At 36.8% G+C, this 20,929-nt stretch overlaps 1 protein-coding gene across 2 annotated transcripts in view; it reads left to right on the forward strand.

The window, feature by feature from the left end:
• Window positions 1-20,623, forward strand: part of RNF2 (ring finger protein 2) — a 32,811-nt gene extending 12,188 nt beyond the window's left edge. Inside the window, exons 2-7 of one of the 2 annotated variants that reach the window (XM_033094016.1) lie at window positions 7,556-7,644; window positions 11,093-11,253; window positions 12,088-12,303; window positions 16,814-17,086; window positions 17,897-18,068; window positions 18,358-19,189. In XM_033094016.1, coding sequence (XP_032949907.1) covers window positions 7,558-7,644; window positions 11,093-11,253; window positions 12,088-12,303; window positions 16,814-17,086; window positions 17,897-18,068; window positions 18,358-18,459 — 1,011 coding nt within the window. In that variant the 5' untranslated portion in view covers window positions 7,556-7,557 and the 3' untranslated portion in view covers window positions 18,460-19,189. Of the gene's footprint in view, window positions 1-7,555; window positions 7,645-11,092; window positions 11,254-12,087; window positions 12,304-16,813; window positions 17,087-17,896; window positions 18,069-18,357 lie in introns of both variants that reach the window. The other variant, XM_033094017.1, reaches the window with a different exon arrangement.
• Window positions 20,624-20,929: the final 306 nt, after the last annotated feature.

Raw genomic sequence — 20,929 nt, forward strand, 5'->3', positions numbered from 1 at the left:
ATTCTACTTTCTATGAATTTAACTATTCTATACTTCATGTAAGTGGAATCATAAATCATTCCTTTGTGTTTGGCTTATCTTACTTAGTATAATGTTTTAAAAGTTCATCCATGTTTAGCATGTATCAAAATTTCATCCCATTTTGAGGCAGACTAATATATCATGGTATGTATATATTACATTTTGTTTATCCATTCATCTGTTGATGTACATTTGGGTTGTTTACACCTTTTGGCTATTGTGAATAATGTTACGAATGTGGATGTACAAATATCTGTTTGAATTTCTGTTTTCAGTTCTTTTGGATCTATACCTAGAATTGGAATCGCTGGATCATACGGTAATTCTGTTCTTAATTTTTTTGAGAGACCCACCATGTTATATTTAAAAAATGGCTGTACCATTTTACATTCCCACCAGCAATGTGCAAGGTTTCCAATTTTGCCACATTCTTGCCAACACTTGTTATTTTCTGTTTTTTGATAATAGCCATATAGCTGTCCTGATGGGTATGGTATCTCATTGTGGTTTTGATTTGCATCTTCCTAATGATTAGTTCAAAAATTTTTCATGCACTCATTGGCTATTTGTGTTTCTTCTCTGGAGAAATGTCTATTCCAATTTTTTGCCCATTTTTAAATTGAGTTTTTTTTATTGTTGAGTTGTAGTATTTCTTTACATATTCTGGATATTAATCCTTTATGAGATGTTATTATTTTCAAATATTGTTCCCATTCTGGGGGTTTTCACTTTCTTGCTAGTGTCCTTTGATACACAAAACTTTTCAATTTTAATAACGTTCAGTTTATAAATTTTTTCTTTTGTTGCCTGTGCTTTTGGTGTCATATCGAAAAAAACCATTGCCACGTCCAGTGTCAGGAAGAATTTCCCCCGTGTTTTCTTCTAAGAGTTTTACAGTTTTAGCTCTTACATTTAGATCTTTGATCCATTTTGAGTTTGTATATGATATGAGGTGAGGGTCTAACTTCATTGTTCTGCACAGGGATTTCCAGTTTTCCCAGCACCTTTTGTTGAAAAGACTTAGTACTTTTCCCTAGTGGATGATCAAAATAATTGCCCAAATATATGAAGATTTATTTCTGGGCTTTCTATTTTCTTCCATTGATTGGTCTATATGTCTGTCTTTATGCCAGTACCAAACTTTTTTGATTACCTTAGCTTCGTAGTATGTTTTGAAATTGGGATGTATGCGTCCTACAACTTGTTCTTTTTCAAGATTATTTTGGCTATTTGGGGTCCCTGGACATTCTTTATAAATTTTAGGATGTGTTTTTCTATTTCTGCAAAAAAACAATCTTGGGATTTTGATAGGGAATGCATTGAGTTTGTAGATTGCTTTGGGTAGTATCGTTGTCTTAATATTGTCTTCTGATCATGAACAAGGGATGGTGGGATGTCTTTGCATTTATTTATGTTTTTAATTTCAGCAGTTTTGTCATTTTCAGTGTACAAGTCTTTTGCCTGCTGGTTAAATTTATTCCTAAGTATTATTCTTTTGACGCTTTTGTAAATGGAAGTGTTTTCTTGATTTCCTTTTCAAGCTGGTGATTGTTAGTGTACAGAAATGCAGGTGACTTGTATGTTGAATCCCCCAAACCCCAACTTTGCTGAATTCATTTATCAGTTCAGTATCTTTTTTGTGCAGTCTTTAGGATTTTCTACATACAAGATCGTGTCACTTGTAAACAGAAACTTTTGCTTTTCACTTTCCAATTTGGATGCCTGTTATTTCTTTCCTAATCGGCTAGAACTTCCAAAAGTAATATGTTGAATAGAAGTGGCAAAAATACCATTTCTTCTTTGGCTCTCTCTTTTTTAGCATTGGCATCTAAACAGCCACAAGCTTGGAGCTTGTGTCTTTATTCTCCTTTCTTTCTCTTTTATTTTATCCCAGGTATTTTACTTCCTAAGTATTTTTCAGCTCTGCTCCTCCTAATTCGTCCTTATTAATAGTTCTATTGTAGGCATGTATTATTTGAATCATCACACAAGTCCTTCACTAGTATTTTTGCTTCGCTAAAGTCTATCCTCCACTGTTGGCAGAGTTGATCTTTTTGTCTAAAATACAAATCTGACTTTGTCATTCCATTGGATTTTTCCAGACACCTTTGTATGGCATATTAGTCTCCCTCACCTGCTCCACAATTTAATTCTTCAGCTTTATTCAGTGCTACTCCCAACCTCCCTCTTTTCTGTTAGCCTAAAAATAAAAAGCCGAAAAATGAGAAGCAACAAGTGTTTATTAGAGAGAGAAAAAAAATTGCAATTTGGGAAACAGATTCAGGCAGAGACCCAAATCGTGTCCCGATTACAGAGTGAGGGCAAAGGGTTTTTATGAGAAAAGGAAGGGAATAATTACATGAATAGAAGAAAGAAATTTCTGTTGGTGCTGAAAGTTGAGTTACGCTTTAGCAATACATGGCTAGTTACTGATTTTGTCCTCTGAGGGTCCATAATCACCAGTTTTTTGTGTTCTTGTTAGCTTTGCAAAAGGTTGTAAGACAGAGTTGGGTTGACCCAGTCCAAAGGTTATTTTGCTTAGTTCAGACATTCCAAAGGCTCAAGGAGCAAGATGTGCAAGGTAGTTCCTTTGAAATGACTGCTCTGGCTCCATTTTTAAATGACTTCACTTACGTTAGTTTTTCACATTGCACTCATTTAATGGTGAACTACTTGGAGTTTCCGGAATATACCACGCTGAGTTGTGCCTTTGCTTATTATGCTGCTCCTTCCGGACTGCTTTCCTTTCCTTAGTGAGCTGACTTCCCCTTACCCCTCAACTTCTCTTCCAAGGAGTCCCTTTGTCTAGGAAACTGTTTCTGATTTCTGCTCCTCCATTTGACTGCTTCTTTGTGCTTTTGTAGCATTTACCAAATTGTACAGAAAACATGTTTGGGGTCCACTAGCCAATAAACTCTTGGAGGGTCTCATTTCCTATCACATAGTAGTTCTCAATAAATGTTTCCTAAACTGTTGAACTCAACTGGTTTTCATATGGGTCTCTTAGCTTCTAACGTGGATAAAGGGACAGAAGGAAAACAGGACAGAAGGCTGCTGCCCATAGAACTGGTGTTGACTAATAGTAGACCTTGATAGGTACACCCTAAAGCCTTGGAGAAAGACTGAATCGGGCCATTAAGAAAGTATGTGTGTTGGGGGGTGAAGGGGTATGGCTAGAGTAGATGAAATATTGGTAGGTAATGAGAAGTATGGTCGGTAGGAAGGCACAGATCTAGCTCTAGATTATCTAGGTCTGCATTTTAAGTGGTACTTTAAAAAGTCTTAAAAACGTTTATTTTCCCTGTAACAATAACTAGAGACTAGAAAACATTATCTGTTACCACTACTCAAAAAACTTGATTAAGACTAGATAATGAAGATTAGGTAATTCACCTTTGAAAGGTTTCTGCTCTGTATTCCACAATATGGAAAAATATAATCCAGTTAAGAATTGATTATATTACTGTTTAAAATAAAGAAGCTATTAGGTTAGCAAAAGTAATTTAGATGAGTATTCCAGATGTTTAGTACAATGACAACTTTTTCAATAAAGAACACTTTCTTTGTGTCTTTAGACACTTACAGAAATTAGTGTCTGTCTTACAGCTGTAGTTTTAGATTAAACTGCTGCAAGTAGTTTTTATGAAGTGATACTTACGATGGCAATTGGATTGCTTACTCAGAATTTATGATTGCTCCCTGGTTTGCCCAATCTTGAATACATTTCTAAAAGCTAACACCTGCATCCTGTAAGCAAGCAGTGTTTTAATTAGGGAAGAACTCATTTGATCATTCATATGTTGTATAATATAATGCAAGAGAGAAAGAATGCTAAAGATTAGAAGGGTTAATTTAACGTGAACTTTATTTACTGGTATATTCATGGGACAGTAACCATGAAAGAAAAAGATACATTTTTTATTACAGAGAGAGAAATTGAGAGAGAGAGAGAGAGAGAGAGAGAGAGAGAGCTACTTAGTTTTTTTCATTGTACTTAGGGAAGCACATGTCAAACAAATGAAGAAAAAAGGACACAAAGTGTTGGCTGTGAGGAGTTTGTTACTACCCTTTGGCAACTGTGATAGACTGAAAAATAGGCCCTCAAAAGTTACTCATATTCTCATCTCTGGAATCTGTAGTGTTACTTTATGGGGGGAGTGAGGTTTGCAGATGTCATTAAGTTAGAGATTTTGATAAAAAAGAGATTATTCTGGATTATCTGGGCGAGCTCTAAACGTTATCACACGTGTCCTTATAAGAGAGAAGCAGAGGGAGATTACAGGCAGAAGAGGAGGAGGCAATGGTGGAGGCAATGATGGAGTGATGTGGCCACAAGCCGAGGAATGCTAGCAGTTATTCCACACTGGTAGAGGCAAGGAGCAGAGTCTCCCATAAAATCTCTGGGGGAAGCGCTGCCTTGCCAACACCTTGATTTGGGCCCAGTGATGCTGATTTAAGACTTCTGCACTCCAGAACTGTGAGAGAGAAATTTCTGTTTTAAATCACCAAACTTGTGACAATTTGTTGCAGCAGCTTAAAGAAATTAATACAGCCAGTAATCATTCTTCAAAGTGTAAAATGGATATTTCTAAATAACCCATTTGCCTAAACTCTCCCTTTTTTGGGCTATAATTTATAGCTCCCTCATATTAGACTGTAGTTCTTTTATCACTTCCTTTTCCAATGTTTCTCTCTTATTTTGTGGCATTATTTAGGACTTCCAGCAGAGTGTTATAGGGCAATCTTGTTTTGCTCCTGACTTTTTAAATAGAAATCTTCAAAAGTTTTAACATTGGGATTTCTGGTATATCTTCATCAAATTAAAGATATTTCCATCTGTTTCTAACTGTTCTAACTTACTAAGAGTTTTAATTAGGGATAGTTGAATTTATTTATTGGTATAGTTGCATATAGCATTCTCTGATAATCTAATTTAAAAATGTTTTATATGTAGATGTATGCATTTTTAAAACATTTTTCTTTTAGTTTCGTCAGAAATTTTACTATAGCATTAGCTGGATCAAATAACTAAATTTTGCCTTTGTGAACAAATTGATTTGTTTTTTTATTTTTGTGTTTTAGCTGTTGTTTCTGTTTGATGTATGTTTTGTAAGGATCATGTTTTAGTTTCTTTAGGTTCGTATTCTGATTTCTAATGCTTGGTTCATTTTTTCTGTCTTTATGGTTATAGTGTTTAAAAATTGAGGGTTATAAATATTTGTGAGAGAGATTTCTCTTCGTTACACATCCCATGTATTTCAATAAGGTAGTGTTCTCATTTTATTTATAAGGAACTTACCATTTCAGTTTTGATTTCCTTGTTACCCATTCTATTGTGGGTTTTGCCCCCTTCTGAACCCCATTTGATTCTAGGGAAGATCACTGTTGTGGCCTCTCTCTGGCGCTGTCATCTCTTACAATTTACTCTTACCAGGTACATTGACCTTTCTTTCTAACATGTCTATTCTTTTGAAAGTTCTTCCTTGATCCCTCTACTTTAAATAAATAGTTCCTTTCCTCCTCTTGATTGTCTAACCCAGAGCCCTTTTTTGTATCTTTTATGCAGCACTTAAGAAAATTTAAATTATTTTATGCATACTTGTTTTGTTTGTTGCGCTTATTCCTGGTACCTTGTACAGTGCGTGGGGTGCAGTAGATAATCAGTATTTGAATAAGTGAATGAAAGTATGTAATCTTATGAAAGGATTGGGGTATGGAGAGGGACCTCTACCTGGATAAATATGCCTGTTTTTAGGCAGATCAATTTTGGTAAGAATGCTTCAGGAAAATTGATAATCTGGAAATTAAATTCTCTTAAAACTGACCAAGTCCTGTATATAGCCCTAGAAAGCTTTTGTGTAACTTAGGAGCACATATACATACATACCCTACTGTGAAGATCCCTAGTGAAATCATGTAAGAGTAGCATTGGTCGGCAGTAATTCTTTCCTTTTATGTATCATTTAAGGTTTATTTTTTTCCTTTCTAAATGTCTTACCTCATTTATTTGAAGTTTATTGAAAAGCAGGCTCGTTATAAAGCAGGCTCATTTCTGGGTGTGGGTGAGAATAGTAAGTATTAAGTTATTTAAGTCGCTGACGTAGACATGGAAGCAACTGTTAGGCGATACAAGTAGGTCCCAAGCGTGGGACATACTTTGTACTTTGCATCTCTTTTTTGCTACTCAAGCAAGTATAACCTTTTCCCTCTTGCTTCTTTCAGGATTTTTTTCTTTATCTTTGATTTTCTGCCATTTGAAAATGATGTGCTAAGGTGTAGTTTTTTTTTGGCATTTATTCTGCTCTGTGTTCTCTGAGCTTTCTGGACCTGTGGTTTGGTATATGACATTAATTTGGGGGGATATTCTCAGTCATTAAGGTTTCAGATATTCCCTCTGTTCCTTTCTCTTTCTTCTCTTGGTGTTCCCAATTAGACATAAGTCACATGTTTTGTAGTTATCCCACAGTCCTTGGATATTCTGTTTTTTTCTGTCTTTGTTCTTTTTGCTTTTTGGTGTTGGAGGAAGCTTTTGGTATGTCCTCTAGCTCAGAGTTTCTTTCTTTAGTCAGGCTACCATCGAAAGGCATTCTTCATGTCTGTTACAGTGGTTTTAATCTCTAGCATTTCCATTTCTCTGCTTACATTGCCCATCTGTTCTTTATGCTGTTCACTGTATTCATTAGAGCCCTTAGCATATTAATCATAGTTGTTTTAAATTCCTGGTCTGATGATTCCAGCATCCCTGCCATGTCTGGTTCTGATGCTCACTTTGTCTTTTCACGTTGTGTTTTTTACCTTTTGGTATGCCTTGTAATTTTTTATAGATAATAGGACATGAGGTACCAGGTGAAGGAAACAGGTCTTTAGTAATGTGAGGTGTGGGGGGTGGGAAGGGCTCTATAGCCCTATAATTAGGTCTCAGTGAGCCTGTCTCCCTGGACTGTGTGCCCTTTACAGTGGTTCTCCGTCCCCCTCATTGGGGAATCCCCCCTTTACGTGTTGCAGGATGACTAGAATGGGCTGGCGTTGGGTATTTCCATTCCCCAGGTCAGATAGGTTCTGGATAATACCCAAGCAGGTTAAGTTCTAGTAGTTAACTAGTTTCCCTCAGGGCAGGGCTTGTTAAGAAGAACAAAGTAGATGGTTTAAAGGGCTGCAAAGTAGATTTTGTATCTGGCAAAAGTTGGACTAGATGGCCATGCTGATGAGTTTGAAATTCTCCTCTATGTCCCATGACCATGAATTAAACAAACAAACAAACAAAAATTGTTTTGAGTTAAGACAGTTTTCTATACATTCAGTAATAATAATTAAGTACTTTCTGCGTAGCAGCCTTTGGGCAGTGAGTCTTGCTCTCAAGTAGCTCATACCTACAAATGTAGAGATTCTTGAGCTTTTCCTCTTTTTAATTTTTGAGGAGCCAGTATGTAATTTCTACTTTTATTATTCTCAGGATTTATAATTCCTAAAAATCAGTTTTGAGATTTACTTCACTTTGATACTAAAATTGTTTTTCTCTCCTTTTTATTCCTAGCAATGTCTCAGGCTGTGCAGACGAATGGAACTCAACCATTGAGCAAAACATGGGAACTCAGTTTATATGAATTACAACGAACACCTCAGGTAATGTTAACTAAGATAACTTAGGGGAAATAGGAGATATCTGTAAACTGGGGTACATTTTTAGAAAATGAAAAACTTGTAAGAACATAGCAGTAACAATAACTGTACATATAAACTGTCCTTGTGTACGTTTGGTTGATACTTCATTGATTCAACAAATAATTTGAGGGCCTATTCTATACCAGGTCCTAAGCCAGGGACTAGGTGCAATGGGGAATAAAGCACGTGGCATCAGCCCTTAAGAGTTCATAGACATTACATGAGTAAATAGCCATAAAATTATACATTTGAGAGGTTGAGTAAAGAGAGAGCCCTCAGTGCTGTAATAAATAATAGTGGGGGGAACTAGGGAAGATTATTTTGAGAAGGTAAAGATAGGAAAGACGGGGAGGAATCAGGCTTGAAGGAGACATAAGCATGCTTAAAACTGAACTCATTTTAAGTTTGAGATGCCTATAAGACAGGCAGGCAGAGATATTAACGAGGGGTCCGGACTAAATATAAAATTCTAGGTGTTGTCAGCACATTTTAAGCAATCTGAATGGATAAGATCACCTAGAGAGAGATGAGCAGAGCCCAGACCTTCATCCAGAGCAGCTTCAACTTTTAGAAATTAAGTAATGGACAAGTAGAAAGAGAAGGAACAGCCAGAGAAAAGGAAGGAAAAATGGGAGATGGAGAGAGGGGATCAAAATCTAAGGAAGTGTTTCAAGAAGAAGGATGCAGTTATTGTGTTCACACCACTGAGAAGATGAATAATCAGATGCGGATTACTCAAGCGGGCATTGGATTTGACAGTATATACTTGGTGACTTTGACAGAGATTCACTTGAATAGATGGTGCCGCTACTGTATGTTGAAGGGGAAAAAAGTGAAAATGTGTAGGCAATTCTTCAGAGAAGTTTGGCTGTGCCGAGGAGCTGAGAAATGGAGCACAAACTGGAAGGGAACAGAATCAGGAAGTTTTAAATTTTGTTTATAAGATGGGAGATAGATCCCTGTCGACACCTGAAACACACACGCCTTATCCCCTCCTCCCCCAGCTCTAAGGGGCATCATTCACAAATCTCTGGAGATACTAATCTAGGCTGATTTAGTGCTGCAGTCTGAGAGCAAACAGAATAGTCAGAAATGATATACTTGAGCTGGTAGGAAGGAATGGACCTTTGATAGGAAGAGGCATGCTTCTTCCTTGTAGCAAGAAAAGATGATTTGTAAAGGTTTCTTAGAAAATGAGAGAGCTCTCTTTTAATGAAATTTGAGGTAAGGTAATCTGTTGAACATGCAGGTGGAAGAGATTTGTAGATAGAAGAAAAGGTGTAAAGTAGTGTACTGAAAGGAAAAATGAGTTTGTTCGAGAAACCAGTTGCCGAGCAGTGTTGAACACCCCTTTGAGGTTGGTGAAAATTTTAGTGATACCAGTCTGGGTGAGTTTTCCTTTCCCCACAGTGCTACTTATCTGCACAGCTACAGGCATGGAGAACACGAATGGTGGAATTGATCCAGGGGTGATACTTTGCTAGGCAGATTCTTTGTAATCAGGGAGAAGAGGACAGACACACTTTTACTAGCTGAGTCGTCATCATGCTCACTGATTGTTTCCTCATTATAAAATGGAGGTGATAATTTCTAAATCAGAAGTTTATGTATTAAACTAAATATGATAAAATACAGAAAGTGCTTTACATAGAGAGGTTGAGACATAATGGACACTTGATAATAGTGATAGCCCTCTGTGGACCATATCTGTAGTTTCTATGTCTTTCCTTGTGGGGTCATCAGTCTTTGACCCTATAGAGAAAACAAGTATGATGAAGAGGCAGTACAAACAGGAAGTGTCACTAACATACAGGAAGCCCTTATTTCTACTTGCATCTTCCATTTCAGTAGTCACCTACCGGACCTCTTTCCTCAATCTGCAGAAGCTAGCTAGGCAGGATTGGTGGCTCTGGAGCTAATTTGTTCTCAGTGCCACCTTGTGGGAAGAGTGGGTAGTGGTGGGGAAGAAGTAGCAGTCACTAATCTCTCTGCAGCTGGGAGATACGTCCTGGAATTCTGCATTGAACTCCAAATGCATTTTCTCAAACATCTTTAGAAATGACAAGTAGAAACACTAGTATTTGTTATACTTCAGATGTAGTATGGTTTTAAATCAGTTTATAGGTTAGCTCGACAACCTGACCACTTTGTATAAACTTGCTTCTGTGGACCAAGACTTTTTAATTTTTTTAAGGTTCAGAAAGTGATTTTGAAATGAAATCCTGTTAAGCTGTATATCAATTAGAGGATACTTGCATTGGAATCTTAAAATATTTTAATGGATGGCGTGAAATGTAATAATTTACAGTAGTCCCCTCTTATACAGTAGCGCCCTCCACAACTAGGTTACATTTCCAGACCCCCAGTGGATGCCTGAAACTGCAGATAGTCCTGGATTCTGTATATACAATGTTTTTTCCTATACATACATACCTATGACAAAATTTAATTTATAAATTCGGCAATTTCATGGATAGAAGATTCGTTCTTACTATAGATCTTAGCAACCTCGGCATACAGTATTTTTTTCCTTGTCTTAGTAAGTCAAGAACTTTCACCTTTTCGCTTTCTGAAGGAAGTACCTTTTGGCTTCTCTGGCAGATCTGAATGGGCAGCATCACTAGTCATGTTCTTTGAGGACATGAGGAAGTAAAATGAGGGGTGCTTGAACACAAGTGCTGCAATACCAAGACAGTTGATCTGATAACTGCGAGAGAGGCCTACTAAGTGACTAATGGATGGTGTACACAGAGCGCGTACACTGGACCAAGGGAGGATTCACGTCCCAAGTGGGACGGAGCAGGAGGGCACGCGATCGCACAGTTTAAAACTTGTGAATTGGGAGTTTTCCATTTAATATTTCCGGACGGGGTTGACTGCAGTTTCCCGAGGTTGACCCCCCCGTAACTGAAACCTCAGAAAGTGAAAGTGCAGATAAGGGGGCACTACTGTGTTATCAAAATGGTGTGATTTTTGAAGATGGAAGAATTCTTAGGGTTCATTTAGCTCTAATGTTCTCATTTCGCAGGGTAAAAGCAATGTTAAATAATTTTATTTGGAGTCTCATAACTAGTTAATATGGCTAGAACTAGAACCTAAGGCATCTGCTTCCAAATTCAATGCTTTTTTATTATACCAGGCTAATTTGTCGATACTTATCTTTTAAACACATTAATATGTTATTTTTAGGATTAAAATATGAGCATTTATATAATGCGGTGGTGGGACTGAGGGCCGTTGGGGGAAATTAGAGCTAAAACAGGACTGGCAGTGAGTTGACAGTGGTGTAATGGCTGGGTTGTGCGTACGTAGATGTTCATTCTTGTCATTTACAATACTTTTGTATATTTGAACTTACCCGTAATAAAACAAATAAGGAGCATTTAATTTTAAAGTGACTCACTTACAGGAGGCAATAACGGATGGCTTGGAAATTGTGGTTTCACCTCGAAGTCTACACAGTGAATTAATGTGCCCAATTTGTTTGGATATGTTAAAGAACACCATGACTACAAAGGAATGTTTACATCGTTTCTGTGCAGACTGCATTATCACAGCCCTCAGAAGCGGGTACGTTGGAATGAGTTATACTGGGTACTTAAATTGTACCAGGACAGTGCTCTGTGAGTTTTGCGAAATACATTCTAAGTATATATTTGAGAATTGGAAATTTTTCTGAAGTCTAGGTTTTAATTATTGGAGAATCTTTGTTTTGAAACAGTTGATTTTATACAATTTTAGAAGCTTTATAGGATGAATATTTGTTTAGAGGAAATTACAATGCATGAAGCCATGGTTTTTCCACTTTTTAAGATTATAAAATAATATCCTTCTGAATACTGTTTCAATAAAAGAATTGACGAGGCGGCCGGTTAGCTCAGTTGGTTAGAACGCGGTGCTCTTTACAACAAGGTTGCTGGTTCAATCCCCCCATGGGCCACTGGGAGCTGCGCCCTCCACAACTAGATTGAAACAACTACTTGACTTGGAGCTGATGGGTTCTGGAAAAACACACTTAAAAATAAATAAATAAAAGAATTAACAACATACATAGTAATATACTATGTTAGTGGGTAGGTTTTCCTTGTATGGCCTGGATATCAGGAAGGGGAAATTTATATGAAGAAAGGATAGATTTCTATTTCTAATTTGGTTATATGTAAATTATCACTGAGAAGTATTCCAGTTTTTCTCTATTTACAAGTAATATAGAGTATCTGGGGTTTCCAAAAGTCTTGCTTACCCACTAGTCATATTTTCAAGAAAGTTTAGGTTTATCAGTTTAAATTTCTGTGACTTTGTAAAGGTATTAGAATAAAGGAGAAAACTATCCAGAAGCTAGATATTTGTTTTTAACGTAAAGATACTGGCATTGTTTACATTGTCCCCTCTCTTTTTATTTAGCAATAAAGAATGTCCTACCTGTCGGAAAAAGCTAGTTTCCAAAAGATCACTAAGGCCAGACCCAAACTTTGATGCCCTCATAAGCAAGATTTATCCAAGTCGTGATGAGTATGAAGCTCATCAGGAGAGAGTATTAGCCAGGATCAACAAGCATAATAACCAGCAAGCCCTGAGTCACAGCATTGAGGAAGGGCTGAAGATACAGGCCATGAACAGGTACGTGGCAAAGACGGCCTGAGAGGGCGGCCGTTTTTCTAAATAATTTATTAAATATTGAATTTACTTATCAGCCTCTATTTGGAAAAAGACAAAAACGTGGTAACAAAATAGGAATTCTGCATGGCTACATTTTCATGTCGGTGTAATATATGCTTCCAGGTATAATATATGCCTCCAGGCATAATAGGGTATTCCATTAAATTACTAGCACTTTAAAAACCCTCTCTCATACCTACTTCTCCCTCCACTTACCTACCATTCTGTTTCTCCTTTTTATAGCAAAACTTGAAAGAGCCGTCTGCTCACTCTCGCTCCTTCTCCCATTCCATTTTGAACCCCCTGTAGTCAGGCTTTCATCCTCACCCACCCCTCATGTCACCCTTATTAAAGTTACCAGTGATATCCACACTGTAAAACCTGGTTGCTGATTCTCATCGCCCATCTTCATTAGCAGCATTTGACAAATTTATTTCTTCTTTGAATAGTTTTTCACCCGGCCTTCAGGAGACTGTATTTACCTGGTTCCCTTTGTATGTCATTAGCTGTTTCTTATCTCAAACTTACCATGTCCAGTACTGAGCTTTCCCTCCCTTCATTCTTGCTCATTTCAGTTGATGGCAGCTCCATCGTTCCACTTGCTTTAGCCAACACTTGGGAGTCACCCTTAACATCTCTCTTGTTTCTCACATTCTGAATTCCAGTCTGTGAATAGATATATTTTTATCTTGCTCCATAATATATCCAGATTGATCTAGGCCACCACCATCTGTCATTTGAAGTACTAGAAAAGCCTCCTAATTGGTCTTCCTACTTTCTATGCTTACCGTCACATAGTCTGTTCTCAGCACAGCAGCCAGTGATTCTTTTAAATTAAAAGTCATATCATGGTTCTCCTTTGCTCTGAAGTTTCTAATAGCTTGTGAAATTCAAGTTAAAAGACCTTAATGATGGCTTCCAAGACCCTATGTAATCGGGCACCTTCTCACCCCATTGTCTTCCTCTCTGACATCTCTTAATATATTCAGGCCTCAGGAAGAGGCATCCTTTTCCAAAGTAGGAGAGGCCAGTAAAGCCCCATCCATATCTAGTGGTTCTCATGTTGACTGAACATCAGAATCATTTGGGAAGCTTTTAAATCCCAGGGCTTCAGGTTAACACCTCAGACAGACCAAATATGTCAGAATCTTTGATTGGGGTCCATCAGTATTTTTGAAGTTCCAGGAGTGATTCCAAAATACAACCTTTAGCCACTGGCTTAGAGGTTAATAGATGGATTGCACTGTAACTATATTAAACTGACATACAGTTCTATTTAGCAAAATAAAAGTACTAAATGTTGAATGTATTTATTTTAAAAGAATTACCTAATTGTAAGAGTTGGAGGGACTTTAGATGGTTATTCAACTTAGCCTTTTACCAAGAGAGAGAATTAGTGCCCTTTGCAAAATCTTTTACAGCTAGTCCTTTGGTTTTGCTTGAACGTTTCTAGTGGGGGGAGACTGTGGTAGGAGCTCCTTTCATTTGCTGACAACTTTATTACAGCTTCCTTATTGTTCTTAAAACTCAAGCATGCATCTGCCTCAGGGCCTTTGTACTTACTGTTCTCACTTTCAGGAACCCTCCTCTTCCAGATGCATAATCCACATGGCCCACTGTCTCACTTTCTTCTGGTGTCTGCTAAGTTCTGTCTTTCACCTCAGAACTCCACAATTTGTTACCCTCCCTGCGTCATTTTTCTCCACAGTGGCCCTGTTCTCTGACGTGTATGTGTTATCTGCTTCAGTAGTAATAGTACAAGCCTTAGGAAGGTAGAGACTGTGTCAGTGTTATTGATTCTTACAATAAACACCAGGACGTGCAGCCTTGTTTAGCTTCAAGTAGCTGCTTAGTAAATACTTTTGAATGCATGAATTTTTTTTTAAAAAGTTTTTCCTTTGTATTGAAATAAAATTAGTCTCTTGTGTGCAGCAGTCTTAGTTTATCTTTGTCAAAATACTTAAGTTGGATTCTACACTTACTTCAGATTGTGCTTTTGTCTACCAGTTCTTCAAATAATTTCCTATAGACATACATTATATGCTTCTCTAAGGGCTAAATATTTATATTCCTAATTTATTGTTCCTCATGGTGTGTCGCGTCCAGCGCAACAAGGGCAGTGAGGGTGCGAGAAGGGGCGGCTTTGGGTTAAGTTTTTAAGAAAGAAACAAACAGAGACTTAATGCAGTTAAATCTCAGAAGGCGAGGGGGCCTCCAGTCTTGAAAGACTGGAGCCCAGATTTGAGCCGACTGGTGGTTTTCATTGGTAAGTACACAAGGGAATGTTACTGTTTTTGACACGGTCTGTGAGACTTATTTATCACGTTTTAGAAATAACCCAAACAAATTGTGTTGATCTTTAAACAGCCGAAGCAGAAAGTCCTTGAGGTGAGATATGTGATTCTCTTGAGGGACAAATATCACATGTTGAAATTGTTTTACAGAGCTGAGCAGAGAGAGCTTAATCTTACCGCTCTAAAGACTCTTCTCACAATTAAGTGAGAGGGGAAAACCAGAACCAGCAGCGGCTTTTCCCAGGGAGGGAGAAGGGAGGGCGAGGCCCCTTTCTAGATCTTTTTAAGGCAGCTCTTTTTGGGGGTCCCCATGGGGTTCCGCCTGGCTTGAGTTGTCCCCCACTTGGGGAATCTTACTCGTCATTGGCTGCAAACCATCTTTTGGGGACCAGACAGAGAGATGTGAGGTGTAAAACATTAAGATAAATAAAGTCCCGAAAAGCCACAGTCTCACAGACTTTTCTTTCCTCAAGGAAAGACATGGGGGGGCATTGGCTACACTGTTGTGTGACAACAGTGGTGTAATTCTTGAAATGCTAACATCTGGAACAGTATGTAGTAGTTTAGATATTTGATAAATGCAGAACATAATAGGATGTTGATTTCCATTATCTGAACAGTATTCTATAAAAGCTACCTGAAATAATCTACCTCTGTCATCTCAGACCTTTTTTTGGGAAGAAGTGTGGGATACATTAGGAAGGGTAACCCTGTTAGATTACTTTGTAGTCAACTGAAACAGCTTTCTTTTCGCTTTAGTTGTAGATTTTAGGGAATGTTTAAGTACAACCCTTATATATTCACTGTTTTTGTTTGTTTTATTATTTTGGCATGTTCATATTTTTTTAATTGTGATTAAAAAAATATAAAATTTACCTTAACTATTTTTAAATGTGAGTTCAGTAAAGTACATTCACATTGTCATGCAACCAATTTCTAGAACGCTTTTCATCTTATAAAACTGAAACTGTACCCATTAAGCAACAATTCCATATTTCCTCTTCCCCTCAGCTTTTGGTAACCATCATTCTGCTTTCTGTTTCTATGAATTTGACTACTTTAAATACCTCATATAAGTGGAATCAAACAGTATTTATCTTTTTGTGACTGGCTTATTTTACTTAGCTTAATGTCTTCAAAGTTCATCTAAATTGTAGCACGTGATGGATTTCCTTCCTTTTTAAGACTGAGTAATTGTATGTGTTCATATTATTTTGAATCATAGTTTTGTCATTTAACATATTAGTCATCTCTTAGTTTTGAAATGATCCATAAATTTCATAAGCAGCACTTTTGTTTTTTTGAACAAGATTTCTTGAGCATCTTTCCTAAGCTGTGGGCTATTATTTTCTTGTTCTGGCAATAAACATGTAATAATGATAGTATTTTTAGAAGGGCATGTCCTTCTTTCATAGTTTTCATTATATATCCCTCCTTTTTTCCTTGCATATAGAAGTAGAGAAAGGGACAAAAGAGTATATGTCACATCCTAGTTCGAGTTCTGGCACTTACTAGCTTATGACCCTGGTCCTTAACCTCAGTTTCTTTGGTTTTTCTCAACTATAAAATGAGAATACCTTGATGGTTGTTTTGCTGAGTTAGTAAGATATATATGCAACGCACCTTGTCCAGTTACTAGTTTTAGTAGTTAACTTTTTAGAGAGCTTTATCCAAGCCCTTATTTAGATAGCATTTCATTTGACTCTTCAGAATAATTTTACATTGCATTAGCAGTCTTTGGGCGAAGTCATTAGGGAGGAATCGATTTTGTTTCTGTAAGAATTTCTAATTAAAGAGGTCTAAATATCTTCCCTTAGAACTTTCAAACTTTCATATCCGTAGTATGCCTTTCGTTAGATTTAAAAATCTCAAACAAAAAGATAACCAAAATATAACCAAGGATTGCCAATAATTCCTATAGTCGATAAAGAAATTATTAAGTGAATATAAATGTTTGTTTAAGTCATTTAAATGGTTGCCTGTATGTGAGTGATTCTTTGGGACTTAGAGTGATTCTGTGGGAAATAAATGCCATTATCCAAATTGGAGTAAATTCACTTATCAACATTTTTTTTTAGAATTCTAACATTCAGTAAATGTGCTTCAAAACGGATTTATTGAAAAGGCCTAAATGTAAATTTTCTGCACCACCCCCCCCTTTTTTCCCCATTAACTAGATTACAGCGAGGCAAGAAACAACAGATTGAAAATGGTAGTGGAGCAGAAGACAATGGTGACAGTTCTCACTGTAGTAATGCGTCCACACATAGCAACCAGGAAGCGGGACCTAGTAACAAACGGACCAAAACGTCTGATGATTCCGGGCTTGAGCTTGATAACAACAATGCAGCAGTGGCTATTGATCCGGTGATGGATGGTGCCAGTGAAATTGAGTTAGTGTTCAGGCCTCATCCCACACTTATGGAAAAAGACGACAGTGCGCAGACGAGGTAAGTGTGTGGGTTAGTTTTTAGATGATCTGAACTCAGAAAATTTAATTGGGAGTTAAAAGGCAATTTTCCATAAGAAGTAAAGGCAATATTTGTCATCCCATTGACTGCCAGTGTTCATTTGGATATTTTGGCTGCCTGGATTGTTTTCTTCCTCTTGTGCTTCCCACCCACAGTTGCATGTCTGAGAGGAATGACCCTCGTAGGTAGAGGAGGGAAAAGGATCCTTTAAATGTCTTGACAGTGATACCAGGATATCGGTAGGCTCTAAAATTCACACTGGCCAGGATGGCTGCCCTGACTACCACTGTATCTCCGCATACTGTCTGCCACTGAGTGCAGATAAGCACTAGATATTGTTCAGGGAGTGACTGATGTGTATACATTCCAAGATTAGCACTTCTATCCTAAGTCTTAAAAACCGTAAACATTGATAAATTCGTAGACAAGAAGACATTTGCTCATATTCTTAACCTTTCCTCTTGCTGTAGACAGCAGAACTTGGATCATTGGGGTTGATGGGAACGTTCTTTTTTTCTCAGTACGGTGTATTTTCTGTTTGATTTTTGTTATCTTTTCATGGATGGTAAGGTTGGTAGACCTTTTGTAGATAGAGCTCTTTGATAGTGAGTGTATACTTTTCCCCTCTTCTGTTCCTTTCAATAAGCAATTTTAGATAAGAGGGATCAGTTTCTGATATTGTTAGTAATTGAGAAGAACATTTACATGTTATAGAAATGTATTAGTTCTGTAACCTAACTACATTTTCATCATTAATCTAGAAATTAAAATTTAAATCTATTTTTCCAGATACATAAAGACTTCAGGTAATGCCACTGTTGATCACTTATCCAAGTATCTGGCTGTGAGATTAGCTTTGGAAGAACTTCGAAGCAAAGGAGAATCAAACCAGATGAACCTTGATACAGCCAGTGAGAAGCAGTATACCATTTACATAGCAACAGCCAGCGGGCAGTTCACTGTGAGTATGGGAAATTATAGGCTGTTGAAAGTGGGAGCACATTGATCCTCCGAGAGGGGCAAGTGTGGGGTTGGGGCCTAATAAAATGGTGCAGGGCAGGACCCTGAGAGAAAAAGAACAGGGTAGTTAATTTTTTGATACCTTTTTTTGTGTTCTTTTATGAATAGTACAAGTGACAAGAAGTTTATCCTAAGTTTTTTTTTTTTAAAGGTGGACTTTTATGTTTGTTCCATCTCACTGTTATTGTGCTTTGAACACTTTTCATAATTCTTTCTTTTTTTTGTTTTAGGTATTAAATGGCTCTTTTTCTTTGGAATTGGTCAGTGAGAAATACTGGAAGGTGAACAAACCCATGGAACTTTATTATGCACCCACAAAGGAGCACAAATAAGCTTTCACTAAAATCAGTTCTGAGAATGAACTTTTTTATAGCCTATTTCTTTATTATTAAAGATGTATCGTCATTACTTTTATGGACAGAATCTTGGATATGTTGTTCAGTTTTCTTCCTGAGCCAGACTCGTTTACACTATTAGTATCTTTTCCCTTAATTTAAGATTTCTTTTTTGGAAGGGACTGCAATTATTAAGTACTTTTTCTTTCCTTTTAAAAATATATCTAAGTTGTATGTCTTCACAAAGTATGGTTCCATTTGGAGCACCCTGTGACCCAGGAATTTTTCATAGTTCTCTAATCTTAAGATTCAGTTGGCCATCCTTTTCCCTCCCCTCAAGATTTTAGGCCTTACAGAATGTTAAGTAATACGTATTTTGACTTTTTTTCCTGGAGTCTTGTATATTTATAGTTTTCTATATAAGCTGTAGTATCTTCATGAAGACCAAGGCTCAAATTTACTGTGCTTAAAAAAAAAATTCTCATAGGATTATTATTTTCATGGTATTTTCTTCCATAATATCTCATTTTAAAAAAAGGTTCTTTATGAACTTAGTGTCCATTGTCATGCAATGTTATTTTTTCTTCCATTTTCCCCCCTCTAATTTTGGAATTTCTGATCCTGGGAAAGAGAATCAAACAAAATCTCAAGTTCTGTGAGAACTTGGTTCATTTACAGATTTCACTGAAGAAAGAAATACTATATTCATTTTATGTTGTCTTCAAGTATATATTTAAAGAGGCCTTTTTTTGTATTAGTTCTTCTGTCACTTCAGTTCCCTTATTATGTGTTTGATGTTTTTTCCTATTAAAAATACCAGAGATATGGAGATATTTTGCACTTTAGCCTTGATGAAAAGTACAAGATATGTTCAAAGCTTCCCTAATTCTTTTTTTGTTGGTAGCTACTACGTAAGTTAGGAAGAATATGGCACATAGAACTAACAATGGGAAAAAAAAGTTCGTTTCTGTTTGAAAAGTGTGTTTAACATTTTGGATTGCCATATATCAGTTTATAAATTTGGTGCTCTGTTAGTTATATTCTAGAGAAGCAAGTTAATAGTGCTTAAGCCCCACCTTGATATGTAGTGAAAGGTGATTCCATAGAAGAATGTCAGCCAGTTGGGTAAAAGTCATTCTACTCTTTTTAATTTAGTTTTATATTGAGGGACAGTGTTTGGCATTTGGACCCAGAGGGTTTTACGGTGACAGGTCAGAAATAAGATGGACTTGTGTGTTACTTTTCATCCCTGTCCTGATTTCAGGTATGTTTCCACAGTATTTACAAAGATGTGTTGGCATTGAGAAATTAACCCTAACGGGTTTTCACCAGGGGAGACTAGTCCTCCAGAACCATTGTAATTAAAGCCTGTCTAATCATTGTAACTATTTATATGTCATTTTTGATTGGGGCCAGCTTGATATTTTAAATTTTCAGCCCAATATGAAAACTTTTAAAGGCTTACTCAATTTTTTACCATTTTATTGAAAAATCTGTTTTTACAGTTTTTTTTGTAACCTGTGCCATGAAATTTGAAAACCACCAAAAATCAAGGGAAATTTTGTATTCAATTCCTTTTCTGGCATAATGTTAAGTTGTATGGATTATTAATGCATGTCCGCTCAATATAACCCTGGTTTTGTGATATAACTGTTTAGACTTTATTGGTGACATTAGATTAGTGGTTGCATTAAATAACTAAATTTCCATTGTGATTATTAACTGAAATTTTGTCTTTAAGCAAAAGGTTATTTGTGAATATAAGCTTTGTGTTTATAGAATGTATGTGTTATCTGTCAGTATGGGAGGATGTAAAGTATTTGCATCATTACTGAATTCATTGGATGTGTAATCCTTTGCAAAATATAATTATAGATATTTGATAGAGCATTGTGGTGTGTGTGTGTGTGTGTGTGTGTGTGTGTGTGTGTGTGTGTGGCGGTGGGTACTGTTTGTCATCACCACCACCCAGGTTTCATAAAGTATTACCTAAGTCAGTTCTGTAACCACCATCTCAACTGAGGAACAAAATGCTCACCAAATGCGGTGAGGGCTTTTGGATACATTATTTTAAAATTCATTATGGAAAAACATACATGTCCAAATTTACCATTTTAACTATTTTTAAGTATACAATTCAGTGGCATTAAGTACATTCACAACATTGTGTCACCATCACCACTATTTCCAGAACTTTTTTTATCATCCCAGACTTTTCTCTGTACCCATTAAACAATAACTCCTCATTTCCTCAACCCCCACCCCAACTCTGGTAACCTCTATTCTACTTTCTCTTCTTGAATTTGATTATTTTAGGCACCTTACGTAAGTGAAATCATACAATATTTGTTCTTTGTGTCTGTCTTATTTCACATAGCTTAATGTTTTCAAATGTCGTCTGTGTTGTAACATGTATCAGAATTTCATTCCTTTTAATGGCTGAATATTCCATTGGTATGTGTATACA

Source organism: Rhinolophus ferrumequinum, chromosome 22, assembly GCF_004115265.2.
Source record: "Rhinolophus ferrumequinum isolate MPI-CBG mRhiFer1 chromosome 22, mRhiFer1_v1.p, whole genome shotgun sequence".
NCBI lineage: Eukaryota > Metazoa > Chordata > Mammalia > Chiroptera > Rhinolophidae > Rhinolophus > Rhinolophus ferrumequinum.